Source organism: Eretmochelys imbricata, chromosome 2 (genome assembly GCF_965152235.1).
Source record: "Eretmochelys imbricata isolate rEreImb1 chromosome 2, rEreImb1.hap1, whole genome shotgun sequence".
Lineage (NCBI taxonomy): Eukaryota > Metazoa > Chordata > Testudines > Cheloniidae > Eretmochelys > Eretmochelys imbricata.
The window spans coordinates 234,304,171-234,321,054 of record NC_135573.1 but is presented as its reverse complement, the minus strand read 5'-3'; the positions used below and the strand labels follow the sequence as shown (position 1 = coordinate 234,321,054).

The 16,884-nt window shown below is 41.8% G+C and overlaps 1 protein-coding gene across 7 annotated transcripts in view; it reads right to left on the bottom strand.

The window, feature by feature from the left end:
- The window catches only part of KIAA1217 (KIAA1217 ortholog), a 240,793-nt gene that overhangs the window by 44,827 nt on the left and 179,082 nt on the right, over nucleotides 1-16,884 (bottom strand). For 4 of the 7 annotated variants that reach the window (XM_077809460.1, XM_077809459.1, XM_077809463.1 and 1 more), the window contains 2 exons: nucleotides 14,571-14,620; nucleotides 6,278-6,447 (listed from right to left, as the gene is read on the bottom strand). In XM_077809460.1, coding sequence (XP_077665586.1) covers nucleotides 6,278-6,447; nucleotides 14,571-14,620 — 220 coding nt within the window. Of the gene's footprint in view, nucleotides 1-6,277; nucleotides 6,448-14,570; nucleotides 14,621-15,173; nucleotides 15,279-16,884 lie in introns of all 7 variants that reach the window. The other 3 variants (XM_077809458.1, XM_077809461.1, XM_077809462.1) reach the window with 1 other exon arrangement.

Here is a 16,884-nt window from a genome sequence, read left to right as displayed (position 1 = left end):
GACTCATTTCCCTGCATGTAACAAATTTACTGAAGGAAAATACACACACACAGACACACACTCCCTGTAGCTTAGTAATGTTTTTCTTTTTAAACAGGATACATGAAAGAAATTCTCTGAAGGCAGGCATGGGGGTGGGAGGAAGAGATCACAACATACAAATGAGCCAACAATGCTTTATATTGTAATGAACAAGCTGGCCTGCCATAGTCTAAAGTACTTTTTAGACCTGTTCTATAAATGTTCTGATTATCATCAGTGCCACTATTCTAGGAGAGCAGAATGAACTACTTTATATAATTATATGGTTGTTTGTTGTTCGAGTCATTGAGGCAACAATTACAATAGGATCCAGGCTGTGGTTATAGTTCATTTCCTCGCATTGACAATAGAAATCCTGCTGTTCCTCTAACACTGAACTATTGTTAAAATAGTGGTAACTACTTGCAGAATAGAGCCTGATTTTCAGGGGCACTGAGTGGCTGCAGACCCTTGGACATCTATTGGAATTGAAGTTGCTGAGCAGTTCTGAAAAATCAGTCCCTTAGTGGAAGAAGATACGGCAGTAGTAGGAAAAATATCTAACTTTAGTCAACCTTTGATACAAAAATCACTATTTCGTTAATGATAGTTAATCCCTAATCAGTGGGCTGACACAGCCCTGACCTCAGTTTGCCTGTGGCTATACTTGCTGCTAAACCAGGTTCTGAACCAGTTACTCACAGTCACTGTTAGCACTGGATAGTTCTTCCAGCATAGACAAGGTGTCACCATCTCTTGGGTGGTCTCAGCTTCTCCTGACTCACCCTCCTTAGTCTGCTCTCACTCAGGTCAGTACCTGGACCCTCACCTTCAATTAAGTCTGCTTGGCCTTCACTTTTTGGGCTTGCAGTCTCCTGGCTGTTTTCCTGAAGACGGTCTGGTGCAGAGCTGTTACCAACTTTCTGCTCCTTTTCCTTCTCTGTGCTCTCCCTTTACAGCAGGCCTTGTTTCCTCTATCAGTCGCAGCTGTGGAGGCCTGCCTCCATGATTGGCAGCTCTGGCAGCTGCATGGAGTTGTGATCAAGCTGCTTGCTTGTAAATAGGACAGACTTTCCTCACTAGGAACGTCTGTGAGGGGAGGGCTCCTACCTCATACTGAGAATGAGGGGCAATCAGCAGGTTATCTCAAGTGCCTATGCACAAAGCCTTGGAAACAAGCAGGGTGAACTGGAGGTCCTAGTGATGTCAAGGAATTATGACGTGATTGGAATAACAGAGACTTGGTGGGATAACTCACATGACTGGAGTACTGTCATGGATGGTTACAAACTGTTCAGGAAGGACAGGCAGGGCAGAAAAGATGGGGGAGTAGCACTGTATGTAAGGGAGCAGTATGACTGCTCAGAGCTCTGGTACGAAACTGCAGAAAAACCTGAGTGTCTCTGGATTAAGTTTAGAAGTGTGAGCAACAAGAGTGATGTAGTGGTGGGAGTCTGCTATAGACCACCGGACCAGGGGGATGAGGTGGATGAGGCTTTCTTCCAGCAACTCACAGAAGCTACTAGATCGCACGCCCTGGTTCTCATGGGCGACTTTAATCATCCTGATATCTGCTGGGAGAGCACTACAGCGGTGCATAGACAATCCAGGAAGTTTTTGGAAAATGTAGGGGACAATTTCCTGGTGCAAGTGCTGGAGGAGCCAACTGGGGAGGAGCTTTTCTTGACCTGCTGCTCACAAACCGGGAAGAATTAGTAGGGGAAGCAAAAGTGGATGGGAATCTGGGAGGCAGTGACCATGAGTTGGTCGAGTTCAGGATCCTGACACAGGGAAGAAAGGTAAGTAGCAGAATACGGACCCTGGACTTCAGGAAAGCAGACTTCGACTCCCTCAGGGAACTGATGGGTAGGATCCCCTGGGGGAATAACATGAGGGGGAAAGGAGTCTAGGAGAGCTGGCTGTATTTCAAGGAATCCCTATTGAGGTTACAGGGACAAACCATCCCGATGTGTCGAAAGAATAGTAAATATGGCAGGAGACCAGGCTGGCTTAATGGTGAAATCCTTGCGGATCTTAAACATAAAAAAGAAGCTTACAGGAAGTGGAAGATTGGACAGATGACCAGGGAAGAGTATAAAAATATTGCTCTGGCATGTAGGAATGAAATCAGGAGGGCCAAATCACACCTGGAGCTGCAGCTAACAAGAGATGTTAAGAGTAACAAGAAGGGTTTCTTCAGGTATGTTGGCAACAAGAAGAAAGCCAAGGAAAGTGTGGGCCCCTTACTGAATGAGGGAGGCAACCTAGTGACAGAGGATGTGGAAAAAGCTAATGTACTCAATGCTTTCTTTGCCTCTGTCTTCATGAACAAGGTCAGCTTCCAGACTGCTGCGCTTGCAACACAGCATGGGGAGGAGGTGGCCAGCCCTCTGTGGAGAAAGAGGTGGTTAGGGACTATTTAGAAAAGCTGGACGTGCACAAGTCCATGGGGCCGGATGCGTTGCATCTGAGAGTGCTAAAGGAATTGGCGGATGTGATTGCAGAGCCATTGGCCATTATCTTTGAAAACTCGTGGCAAACGGGGGAAGACCTGGATGACTGGAAAAAGGCTAATGTAGTGCCAATCTTTAAAAAAGGGAAGAAGGAGGATCCTGGGAACTATAGGCCAGTCAACCTCACCTCAGTCCCCAGAAAAATCATGGATCAGGTTCTCAAGGAATCTATCCTGAAGCACTTACACGAGAGGAAAGTGATCAGGAACAGTCAGCATGGATTCACCAAGGGAAGGTCATGCCTGACTAATCTAATTGCCTTCTATGATGAGATTACTGGTTCTGCGGATGAAGGGAAAGCAGTGGATGTATTGTTTCTTGACTTTAGCAAAGCTTTCAACACGGTTTCCCACAGTATTCTTGTCAGCAAGTTAAAGAAGTATGGGCTGGATGAATGCACTATAAGGTGGGTAGAAAGTTGGCTAGATTGTCGGGCTCAACGGGTAGTGATCAATGGCTCCATGTCTAGTTGGCAGCCGGTGTCAAGTGGAGTGCCCCAAGGGTTGGTCCTGGGGCCGGTTTTGTTCAATATCTTCATAAATGATCTGGAGGATGGTGTGGATTGCACTCTCAGCAAATTTGCGGATGATACTAAACTAGGAGGAGTGGTAGATACAGTGGCAGGTAGGGATAGGATACAGAGGGACCTAGACAAATTGGAGGATTGGGCCAAAAGAAATCTGATGAGGTTCAACAAGGATAAGTGCAGGGTCCTGCACTTAGGATGGAAGAATCCAATGCACCGCTACAGACTAGGGACCGAATGGCTAGGCAGCAGTTCTGTGGAAAAGGACCTAGGGGTGACAGCGGACGAGAAGCTGGATATGAGTCAACAGTGTGCCCTTGTTGCCAAGAAGGCCAATGACATTTTGGGATTTATAAGTAGGGGCATAGCCAGCAGATCGAGGGACGTGATCGTTCCCCTCTATTCGACATTGGTGAGGCCTCATCTGGAGTACTGTGTCCAGTTTTGGGCCCCACACTACAAGAAGGATGTGGATAAACTGGAGAGAGTCCAGCGAAGGGCAATAAAAATGATTAGGGGTCTAGAACACATGACTTATGAGGAGAGGCTGAGGGAACTGGGATTGTTTAGTCTGCAGAAGAGAAGAATGAGGGGGGATTTGATAGCTTTTTTCAACTACCTGAGAGGTGGTTCCAAAGAGGATGGCTCTAGACTGTTCTCAGTGGTAGCAGATGACAGAACGAGGAGTAATGGTCTCAAGTTGCAGTGGGGGAGGTTTAGGTTGGATATTAGGAAAAACTTTTTCACTAGGGGGGTGGTGAAACACTGGAATGCGTTACCTAGGGTGGTGGTAGAATCTCCTTCCTTAGAAGTTTTTAAGGTCAGGCTTGACAAAGCCCTGGCTGGGATGATTTAAGTGGGGATTGGTCCTGCTTTGGGGTTGGACTAGATGACCTCCTGAGGTCCCTTCCAACCCTGATATTCTATGATTCTACCACGCTGCCTATGTTCAGTATGGGGTTTGTAGACCCCATTACACAAGCCTTGTGTGAACTAATGGGTCTTTTTCATCTCCGATCTCTAGGATTCCATTATGTTAATTAATGGTACCTTGAAGACTAGATGCTGAGTTGATAGTGGTGTACCAATATTTTTAAAAAATTGGTACACCAAGTACTGCATCTATCCCTGAGTCAACATGCCAATTTTTGTGCTTGTGAGATGGTAAGCTCTTGGGAGCAGGGACTGTCTTTTTGTTCTGTTTGTACAGTGCCTCGCACAATGGGATCCTGGTCATGACTGGGGCTCCTAGGTGCTCTGGTAATACAAATAAATGTTATTTTTTCTAATCCTTCAGAAGTATTTATTTTTATGTTGCTATGTGAAAGACTCAGAAACAACAGAAGAAATTGACTGACTGTACAACAGAAATAGTGAAATTGATAAAACACAAAGTGCTGTCAAATGTATGAACTAAACAAATTGGAGAAAAAGAGAAAAATACTTTTTTCCTTTGATGTCTTTTCAGGCAGAATTGTGATTTGTAAACAGAGGGTGCCTCTTTGGGTTAAACCTGTTAGCCCTGTTTAAAGAACATGAAGGAAAAAAACTGATGCATTGAGTGAACTTAGGACAGAGAATCTCCCATTATAGTAATTTTAAAATAGTCTGTGTGAACAACATAGAGTGCATCTCAAACACAGGGTCTCCCAGGATTGTTAATATGCCCAGTCGCTCCTGGAGTGACCACCAAGGGAACTGCAGGTGCGCCATCACTGAAATAAACGGAGGGGGTAACTTGTCATAAGTGGCTGCGGACTCCTAGAAACCTCTCTCAGAGGCTGCCCTGGAAGGTACATAGTTGCTAGAATAACGCAAATTTACTTCCTGGGAGAGAGACTGTGAAGTGCAACACAACGTCCAGGTGGGCATACCAAATAGGTTGATATCTGGATATAGGTGGGCAACACTACTAAAAAATATATTAAAATGCATTTGTATTCCAGGGATTTATTCAAGCCTAAATGAAAGAGTAAGTACATGGATATAGCAGCATCCACAAGATCACCTGCCTGATCCCATCTCCTCCTCTCCAGCAAGCGGAGCAAAGGATATATGACCACCTCTTCATTAACAGGCGCACTCTCTTTACTATTATTAATCGGACTCTCCTGTCCCCTCCTCAGCTAGTAGTAACCAGTACTACACTTCCCGTCTAGGTAAGAGGGCAAAAGGCAAAGCATACTATGTATTCTAATCTGTGCTAGTATCACTCTGTTCCATAATAATAAACCAGAATTGCAAGAGGCTTGAGGTCACTTTCAAGGCGGGGTGTCCTGCATGGCGGAATGTTAACTGGTTGTTCCTCTATCCAGATTGATTTACAAGAATAAATTTTACATTTCCTGTGATGAAGTATTTATCTAATATATATATGCCGCATTTGTCCTTCAATTTTCAGTTAGGCAAAGGACTGAAGAATTGTACAAATATTTCTACAGCGTTTGGGGTGAGCAATATGTATTTACATACTGTACAATGTGTGTGTATGTGTCATATAGCCTGCTAGGACTTCTGAACTGAAATCTGCAGTCATCAGTAACATTTGAGAATCTCCCATCGCCTCTGAAGTGCTGACACTGTGTAGGTCATGAAAGCATTGGTAAAATACAGATATACTATAACAGAAAGAGTCTTCTCAGCTCTGACTACATTATTCTTTTTCTTTTTGTCCTAGAGGAGGTTGCCTACTTCTTTTGGTCTCTGAAAATCAAAGGCCCTAAAAATTGCACAACTCATTCACAGACCCAAAATTATTATTTGGCTTCTTCACATCTGAAGTGTTCATTCAGGAGGGTGAAAACTGCTAGATGATAAGATCTTTAGCAGGGCAGAGACTGTGTCTTCATACATGTTTATATATGGCACAATGGGGTCCTGATCTACCTGGAGACTTTTGACACTACTGTATTATAAATATTGAATTAATAACTAATAATAATAGGCAGGAAGTTATTTTTCTGGCTCTAACCAATACTATAAAGTGAGATACTTTTCTTCTGAAAGATGCATACGTTATAACAGTTTGTACCTGTGTCTTTTTGCCTTTTGCTTTTCCTTTTTCTCTATAGCTGTAGTACTTAAAACAACATTTACACAAGCAGCAAAAAAAAAAGAAAAGGCACTGAAAGGCAAAAATGTCTTACACTCTAATCCACAGGAAAAGGCTTTCAAAAACAGGACATGTGCTCATGCAAATGAAGGGATGTGACCATACCTGTAGCTGCTTCATCTGACGCAGCTGCAGCCGAAGGTCAGACACATTGCATCTCATATCATGTAGGCTGACTTGCATTGCTGGGGAGCCAACGGGTGCAGGGTGATTGATGATGGTAGTTGAGTCAATAGTTGCTAATGAATTCTTTCCACCAGACACGTGAGCAGCTCCTGCAAGTAATGCCAGCAAAACTCTTTAGATTATGAAAAGTGAAGGTCCAGCTGCATTTTCCTCCCCACTGCGAGCACAGCAGATTCAGCTTGTATCTTAAATGGATGAAGATAGCTAATTGCAGACTTCAGTGCTCATTATCTGTCCAGTGGCTGTGATTTCCACAACCAATACACAACTTTGCAGTGAGATATCTGAGGGCCTAACTGTGTTGCCACTTCAGCCATGTCAGAGGATCTGGTTACCACATGGTTCCATTTTACAGTATGGATGGGAGATTAACTGTAACTGCAAGTCATGCTGACCACCCACTGGACCATTCCCTACCAAACAGAACTGTGCTGGATCTAGGTTTGGAGATAGCTATGCTCTAACTGGGCCCTCCCAACATGGCTAAAATTGTAGTGTAGGGTTAGGCAGGCTATTTGTTCAATTTAAGCCAGATAGTCCTTTTTTAAAAAAATATAATTTTGTCCTCTGTCTAGTACAAAAATAAAACTGGACATGGTTTTGTGTAGTATCATGAATGGACAATGCCATTTTGAAGAGCTCGCTGCTCTGCACTCCAGTATGACCACGTGAGGTTATGCTGCCAGGGATGAGGCAGCACACTCTTCAAAATGGCATCCTTCATGCAGCGTGACCGTGCATGCAAGGTCATGCTGATGGGGGTGGGGGACCCATGCAATTCCTGGAAGTATCGGAGTATCTAGCATTCCGGAGATGTGGCAATACCCACCCTATGTAGGGGCCATCTGAGACTGACTTGATCAGTACACATAAAGATCCTACACTACCTATTTGTTGATTGATTGGCATGGGAAAGAGATTTAACCAGGCACACAGGTGTGTGGAAAACAAGCACAGGAAAACATCCTAGTCGGCTACTCAATTACCAGTTACATGTTCCCAGCTAGCAACTCCACAGGCTTATTCTTAAAAAGTATAAAAAGAGTAACCACCATATTCCCAAACCAGAAATAAAATGGTGGCACAACAGACACTATCCAACTGTATGCTGCCCCCACTAATCTGCCCATCCCCTCATCTTCGATTGCCATCTGTACACAGAACTGCATTTAAAACCAGCACTGGTTGTGCAGGACTCTACACATGATTTTTAAAACAATCACAAAAAGCTGTGAAACTATGTTCTTAACAAAACATTATTCCTTGATCAAGCCATCATAGTTAGGCCAGTTCTTTTTACGTGCATAGTAGTTTTCTTCATGTAATACAATCAAATCTGAAATCAGCAGCCAGTATCCACATTACATCTGCATTTTGACATTTCTCATTTTTAATTGTCGTCTTAGTGTGTTTTTCCCCCGAAACAGGCAGACTGAGAGACTGTAAGCAGGACCTGCCTCATTTTTTGAATAACTCCACAGTATTATGTTGCCTTGCACACCCTGCTGGTCACAATGGCAAGTCAGTCCCTGGTGCACAGAGTAAGAGGACAGTATGTCTGCAGGGTTCCCTGTCTGTCATACATCTGTCACTCCCATTCCTCCTCACTCCAACCACCTCCTCCACTCTCACGAAAAACGTACAGCCTGCATAAACTGAAAGCAACTTGTCAATGAAGATGGGAATCCTTCCTGTGCATAGTAGCTTAGGTCACTATTTGCTTCACCCATGTCCCGCTCTATGACAAGTTTAATGAAATCAAAGCTAAAGCTAGAATTGCAAGCTTTTCTTTGCTTGTTAAGGATAAATCCTCAGTGTAGAGAGGGACACTCTGCACATCACACCCACTGATGAAAATGAACCCTGTGGACTTATATTTACACCCAGTCCACTAATTATTAGTTGGTTGAGTCAACTAGCAAAGCATACAAAGATAAAGCACAGCCTGCTGCAAACATGTTGTTCTTTTGGCAACAGGTGTATGTGCCTTATCATGTTATTTCCGCAAATCCTTCCCACATGGAAGATGTTTGAAAAAAAGGCAAACTGTCCATTTTCTGATGTGTGTCTTTGTTTCCATTTAAAAAGAGGCTGGGGGATTTGTAAAAATCATCTTCACTGGTTTATTTAAGTATGTAAAATCAGGAAACAAAGGAGCAAGTCCTGTCCATAAAAGCATATGCATGATGGACTGCACCCACGCAGTACACTGCTGTACCATACCATCGACTTCCTGATACATGAAGAGACAAAAGGCTGTTCTAACCCACGGCTTGAAGCTGTAATGCTATACCTTACTTAAACACACTCCAGTTAGATCTTAAATAACTTAAACAACACCATCTTCATTTCATTGCTGAGCAAGCTATCACATATTTTTGCTACACTTCAGCATCATTCAATACTCGCTTACCTTCTAAGGAGCTCCTTTACAAAATGCAATGCTTGAGAAACAAGCAGCCTTTGTGTTTATTGCTATCCTGTGCACATTTCACACTGCAGTCTAATATACATCAATACTTATCTATGCATCTGCCAATATGTATGATGCAGCTTTCTTTGTAGGGACATCTCACTTTCTCCATCCCATATGCACCATTTTTTTTGCATTTTTTTAAAAGAAGAATATTAAATTCACAGACAATACAGACAGGATTCCCAAAAAGTTCTGAAAGCTGTTCTTTAACAGTTCAGATTCTTAGCCACAATTCTGGGCTTTTTATTTTTTTAAAAAGCCTACCCTTTTAATCCCTGCCCCAGGCAATAGCTCCCACAGTTCAATCACCAAACCAGTGATCAGACAGGCAGGCGTATGCCTCGTACCCATGAGCACTCACGAAAATCTGGCCCCCAACCAGTACATATACCTCCCACACTTGCCTGTCCTCCTTGTAACTAGAGCTGGATTGTGATCCACTTCCCGAAAAGACAAGTGCCCACCCCCTGCCCAACCTAATCTCCCTTCCTGCCACTCCCTCTCACAGGTAGGTCTTTTTCTTGTTCTCTGGTGTGCCACTCCAACCACTGCCATGAGCCTGCACTAGCCACCTGTTAGCCACGGTATCCATTCAGAGGTGAAAGTAAGCCGGTATGCCCTGGTACGGCGTACTGGTAAGAGCCGGTGTGCCGTACTGGGATCGGCTTTCCCAGATGGCAATTTAAAGCCCTGGGGTAGCAGCGGCGGGCCTCTGGCGGGGATTTAAAAGGGCTCGGGGCTCCGGCAGATGCTACCACAGTGGAGCCCCAGGCCCTTTAAAGCTCTGCCAGAGCCCAGAGCCCCGGGGTAACGGTGGCAGTCAGGAGCCCCCGGGGCTCCTCAGTGATTTAAAGGGCCCAGGGCTCCCAGCCATCACTACCGCAGTTGGAGCCCTGGGCCCTTTAAATCAAGATTTAAAGGGCCCGGGGATTTAAGGCCCTACCTCTTCCGGTTCAGGCCAAGCCTCTTCCAGTTCAGGCCATGCCCCCTGCTCAGGACTCCGGCGCACTGGTAAGTCCTCTAACTTACTTTCACCCCTGTATCCATTGCTTTCTCAAGCACTACAGGGAAGCACTTGGAATATGAAATATTAGTATAGGGCAGGCTCTCAGCAAGCGTGCAAGTGCTCTGGTGATCAGTAGTTGGTTTCCACAGATTGGCATTTCATCAGAAAGGAAGAACAAGACAGCTGAGTGAGAAGATAGTTGGTATGGGGAGTGTAGTTCTCTCTCTTGGAAGCAGGCCTAGGCTATAGACTGGTGATTAGAAGGCCAGCTAGGCAAGAGCGAAAAGACATTTAATACAAAATATACTTTGCACTTTTATAGTGTTTTGTATTGAAAACATCCAAGTATTTTACAAAAGTTAGTGAACAAAGCTGAACAGAAGCCCCATTTTTAAACAGAGGCACAGAGAGGTGAAGTATCTGTAACATGTTCAGGACCAGACAGGTAGTCTGTGGCTGGGCACGGAATAGGACCCAGACTTTCTAACTCACAGTCCTTTGCTATAGTCACAAGACCATCATTCTCCTTCCATTTTACTATCCTTCAGAACACCTTTATTTATCTATCCAGGCCGCTAAAGGAGGTTTGGGTTTGATCCAGGCTTGACTGAAGAGAAAGATAAGGCCAAATACAAAGATTTTTTGAACTGGGTTGCCCATCCACTCGTTAAAAATAGCCCTCTTGTATTCAAATATCACTAGGGAATACAGTGTCACAATCATTTGAATCTCACAAATACTGGAATAGAGTCCACTAAACAAAATAAGAACATTCAAAGTTAAAGCTGCAACTTCACCACTAACAAGCTGTGGTTCCCAGATTTTGAAAGGTTCTCTAAAGAGCACATCGTCTTATGTGCCTTCTCTATCCTGGCCACTTGAAAAGAAAAATAGGGTGGAAAAGAGTGAGGGTTGGTGGGTGTTTGTTGGTGTGCGTATGTCTGGGAGAGATATAAATCAATAGACAGAATATTTCTAATATTCTAATTTCTCTTAGCTTTTGGGGGCTGAAGTAGTTTATAGGGACATAGTTATAGGATTCCCATTCACGTCAGTGGCAGTTGCATAACTAAATTTGTGGAAGATCACTGTTTTTTTAACCCTGTTGTGCAGTTTATTATTATTTCTGTGATGTGTGTAACAGAGTTCTGTGAAAAAAAAAGAGTTGAGTCTAAAGGAAAAAAACATGATAAGCAAACTTTATGACCGTAACAGTCTCATTTTATTTATTTAATATTTCAAGCTAAAGGACCCAAAATGTTGGCAAACTAAAAGGATACTGCTTTTTGGTTTTCATGAAATACCATATTTGAGATAACAATATTAAAGCACGGACAGGTACCTGTATATACAATTTAGAAGGTTTGAGTTTGTTTCCAATGAGCCTTTCCCATATTATTTCTGTCTGATCAAAGTCTCCTGTCATCAGGATATGTGATGTACAATATAATGTTGTACTATATTTCTGAGTCACTTTTTATCTTCCACAGCTGTTTCTTTGTTAAGGATGGGAAGCAATTCCCATTTCTGCTTACCAGTGCTCTAGAAGGGATTGCTCAATCAATGTTTTTCTATAGCTCTGTTTTAAAGTGTTATTTGAAATTACTAAAGATGATGGCTATGTATGCTGTAGTTAAGTGAAAGTGTGTATTTTAAGAGGCTATTGCCTAATGGCCATACCTAATCCATGTCAGGGATCGGTCAAAACCAAATGAGAGTCAACAAAACTGATTTTGGAGGGTGAAGGTATGTTACAATTCACATATGTTTGGAGAAAAATAAAGGCATTATTTAGCATACGCTGACAAGCTGAGCAGAGCTATAAAGGAAATAGGAGCTCGAATTATCCACATACCTTGGAACATGTAATGCCTTGAACACCGGCAGTCCTTGCTTTGTCAGACCAAAGATTATTGTACTATGTGAAATTTTCATATATATAAACACAATTTATAACTCAGTAACTAAGCAGAGCTTTTTCCTGTAGAGTGTATTTTACATACCCTTTTATTTAAGGGGTCCCCCCCCCCCTTTATTACTACCCTATGCGAGTAAAATCTGGTTTTATTTAAGATAATAGGAGTTGGAACTTGGGCTTATGTAGCAACCCTCACTTGTGGGTGACATGCATAAACCTGACCTAGGGGGAACTTAGTGACTTAGTGACCTAGGGGGAACTTAGCTGCATGAATACAAGGTCTCAGCCATGGCATGAGTCATGATCTCCATCCCTAAACAGTGCTGCAAAAAAGGTTTGTGTGAGTTAGTAAAGGCACAGGGACAGCCAGAAGGCCTAAAAGGTACACAGTGCTATTACAACAAGTGAAATACAAAGATGGGTAGATTTCAAGTTTCCAGTTATTATAAATGCTTTTTTAATGTGCATGTGCTATAATATCAGAAACAGAAACCTTTCAAATTGTTCAAAATATAGGATATATCAGTCTAGTGGGAATGGGCACAGTATTGGCTGCCAGGAGAGATTCAGTCATAAGACTGGTTTATGTGGTCTTGGGAACATCTCCCTACATCAGTTTCACCATCAGGGAAAAGAGAATAAATAATACTTGCCATGGCTACCTAGTACGGGCATTGTGAAGGTTAATTAGTTATTGTTGTTACAGTGCTTTGTATTTGACAGGATCTATGTGACTGCAAAATATTATCTATTTTTATCATGTAATGACAATGAACTGGGGAAGATAATAGGAATGTTATTGAATATGATCCTATTGCAGTTCCTAGAAAGACAGATTATTTTTCTCCAAATTGCCTGAAAGTATTGAACAGCCATTTTTTCTTTACAAACTGTACTGTTTTTATACCAAAGAACACTGTCCTACCTATTTAGGGTGAGATCCTGACTTCAGTGGGGTTCCATGCAGTCTCAAGGGTTCAACTGGAGGGATCCAGTTCTAGTATCAGGCTCTTAAATTGTTCTCTGCTGCATATGTTCAATATTTTTTAGTTCTGGTCTGTTTCTCTATTGGCCATGTTCAATCTGAGGTCACACTGCTATTCTAGGGAAACGGAATTCTTGGAGCTGAATTAACATCACCACTGGAATGGCTGGTGAGTGGTACAATAGATTTGCTAATAAACTGCAAGGTTGGCAACCTGTATTTCATGCCAGACCAGAGTCCTCTTAGTTGGAACAGTTGCTAGCAGTTACAGAACTGCTTCTGCTTGCATTCAATCCACTGCAATAGACACACACAGGCCCAGAAAGAGACAAATTAACAAATGCTGCTGAAGACTGCCAGAGCAACTGACACTTCTGCAAATAATTTAAAGAACTGTAGTTGCATGGGTGCTTATGTTAGCTGGCATGTTCTTTTGTAATATCCTTATCCCGCCCCTCAAAATTGCCCAGAACTGTGACTCTAAATATGACCTAATCCTGACATATGCTGAGGAACCTCAAACTTTATTGGCTTCATAGGAACTGATGACTACCCAACACATTGTAGGAGGATGCCAATAGTTAGTAACAGATCAATGTGGCTTAATAAGAGAAAATGCTATCTTGCTGACTGCTATGTTTCTTAGCATCATTATATCTACAGCATCTTATTGCCAAACTACCCTTATAGAAAAATCCTACAGAATTTAATAGAGATGAAATCTATAGGTTTCTTTAGAAATGTAATAGGGGTCTGTAGCGAGTGACTAAAAATCTACAGAATTTAATTTAGAATTACACCTTGTCTGTAGGGCTGGTTTGTTTGCTTTAAATACCACCAATACAATTCTACATCAGGGCTAGAATTATCTATTTAATTCTACAGGAATGTTTAAACATCCTACAGAAAGGTTGTAATTCTCTACTAAATTATATAGGACATTTCCACAATGGATAAAAACCATTTTTTCTCTTACTAGTTGACAATTTGGATAGGTAAAAAGGTATTCAATAATATTTTAAACCATCTCAATATGCATAAATAGAGTTTTAGTAACAATGCAAGCAACGAGAGCCTGGTCTGCTCTGGAGCTGAATGTGGGATCATAGAGTCTCCTCACTGACTCTACTGGCTGCTGCACCTCTCTCTGCAGGAGCTGGTCTGCACACTCAAGCCCACATCACTGCATTGGTTACATTTGGGTCACATTTTCAAGTTCCTTTCCAACCATAAGGGACAGAAGCAATTTTTAAAAATAATGTAACCAAGATGCTAATACCCTCATATGACTCAGAGCTACAGTCATAGGCAAGTTCCTATGTCTTAAACCTGCCTTGCCTATAGCTGTATCTAAACTCTGCAGAGGGAGGGCCCAGCAGAGCACATGCGATCATATTCTTAATATCTGCACAGTCTGCTGTGAGCGCTATGGGATTTTGGTACCTCACATAGGAAGAGCTTGTCTTGGGTGGAGTTTGTGAGGATACCACTATTTTTTTTCCCCCAATACAAGTCCGGATTGGGAATATGCATTATAGGAGATATGCATATGCAGTGAAATTCACCCCTTTTCTGAGAACCAGCACAAGGGCTATGCCTTACCTAAACCTTGTGCTGGCTCCCTGCACAGGTGTGCATATACTGTCCCTTTCGAGTAACCACTGGTAGCAAGGAACTGATTGGTTCTCATATCCTTTGCCTATAGCCTTGCTTCTGACACTATAATTACAGTTGCATTAGCATTCCCATAAGATGTTAATATCTACAGGACTCTGAGTTACAGTGTAGATTTGTGTATTCTGTACAATTAAAAAAGAATGGTCTTACCTGCACTGTCAATATTGCTTTTACTGGACATGGTTTTCACCATCTTCTCACTAAAGAAAGAAAGAAAAGAAAAGTCAGCTTTAAAATTTCCAAAACGGAATTTTTCTTGCAAATAGCTATTTAAGCAACTTTCAAGGACTAGCTTTACTGTAGATTTGCAGTGAGGTTTATCATAACTAAATAAAAATTACCCTGTTGACCATACAAACTGGGTTTTTGTTGTTGTTGTCAGGATTTTTTTGTTTTGTTTTTTTCATTTAAGTTGCTGGTGGATTGTAGATTTGTGGGTTTTTTGTTTGTTTGTTTTTCAAAATAAGCTTTTAAATACAAGTTAAGCAAAGGGGTACATTTCCAGCACTAAGCACAGAGATTTAACCATATTATTCCTATTAACATCAACAAGAACAATGCAGTTAAATCTCCATTCATTGGCTGGAATACTTTTCCCACTCTGCCTAACAATCCAGCTCTTATCAAAAGTGATAAAAAAGTTTTTAAATGTTGAGCATTCAGTCTTCTGTTATTACATTAAATGTTTAATTTTGCTGATTGATCATTAACAATAATTACAGAGAAACAGATTTAATGAATTCTTTTTTTTACCTAGAAGCATCTTTGCTATTACTTGTATTTGGCCCTTTAAAAAGCGCAGACTGAACAAGACCAGTTAAACTGGCAATCTGTTTCTCCATGGCTTGCATCCTCTCTCTGTAAGACAAGAGAATCGTTTGTTAAAGCCAGATATATTTGCTTTCAGACTCATTTTTCTAGATGAATGATTATCACAGGATTGGAAAGATGTTTGTGCAAAGGCTCATGGGTATCAATTTGCATACACCTTGTTAAAAAGGCTGGCCACATCCTGGTTTTAGACAAAGTGTCGTATGATAACAAACAGACAATACAAAGACATCTGCATGGGATAAAAAACAGATGATAAAAAGTATAGATTTAATATAGTGATCTCACGAAAAAGGCACTTAGCTCGTCAGCTAATAACTCCTGGAAACTATTGAAAATCATCCTCCCCAGAAACAATTCTGCAGCTATACATACATTTTCTTGTGTTTTTTTAATCTCCATTGGACTAGAGTTTTACCTGAGTATAAGGACTATACGATGAAGGACTTCAGGCTCCTTGTTGTTAGTATTTTAACTATGCGCAAAACCAGAATCTTTGCTTCAGAAGCATTTAATTTGCTCCAGCTGCCTGCTTCCCACCCAAAATCAGAATTCTTTGCATTTGACATCATAGCTATCTGCTGTGAAAATGATTGCAATGTCACAATTACAGGCATAGGACTTCAGGTAAAGCAAGAAGACATTAACTCTAAAATAAAGAGATCCCATTGTCATGCAAATGTCCTAACTAATTAAAAAAAGTAGATGAAAAGAAATAGAGAACAAATATGGTACATAAGGGCTATTGTCAATATTTTTCTTGAGGTGCCAGTCTGTATTAAACAACAAGGACCACATTTTTGGACAGGGAAGCTGGAGGTCCACACACAATTGTGTATCTATATTTGCACGTGTATTTAACAGAAGTGTACATAAAAATAAGGTAAATGCCCATGAGACCAGCTCAACAGGTTCCAAAATAGCCATTTGCACACAGAGTTCCTTGATTTTCACATGTCATCATGGTAACTGCTGGCCTGTAGATACATAACAGTGTAATGCCTCAAGTGTGCCTTTCTGAAAATTTGGCCCTAAATATTTAATACATTTAATGTTTTACACATGTATAAAATGTGGCATGACGCTATATTTTTATCTTTACTTCCCTTGAGAAATCAGTGGGAAATCAGACTAATGCCATTCCAGAACATGCTAAGAATCATCCGAAAAACAAGATGGCCAAGAACAACCACTTCCAAACGATGAGTGGCCTGATACAGCAGTAGCAATCATACTACTTTGCAGAAGATGTGCACAAGAGAAATTGGGACGTTCACACTCTGGGCCATTGCAAACTAAATGGTCGGGGGGACACATTCAGAGTTAGGTTTTTACTACATTACCACATCCACATGCCATCTTACAAGTGAGCTAGGCATATAGCAGTGCCTGCTCCCAGTATCAGGTCCCAGTACCAGCTTCAGGTTGGTTCCATAAAGAATACTAGTTGGTATGGGAAAATCAAGCATGGGTGTCAATAAATGGCTGAAGCTACATGAAATGATTGAAAGGATGCCACCACCTCTGCAACTAGTCACCAGGGGTCGCCTCACACCTACTCTGGACATGAAATTCCACTTTGTTGGGAAGCAATGAGCTGTGGGGAGCTGAGAGAGATTCTGCATCTCTGAAG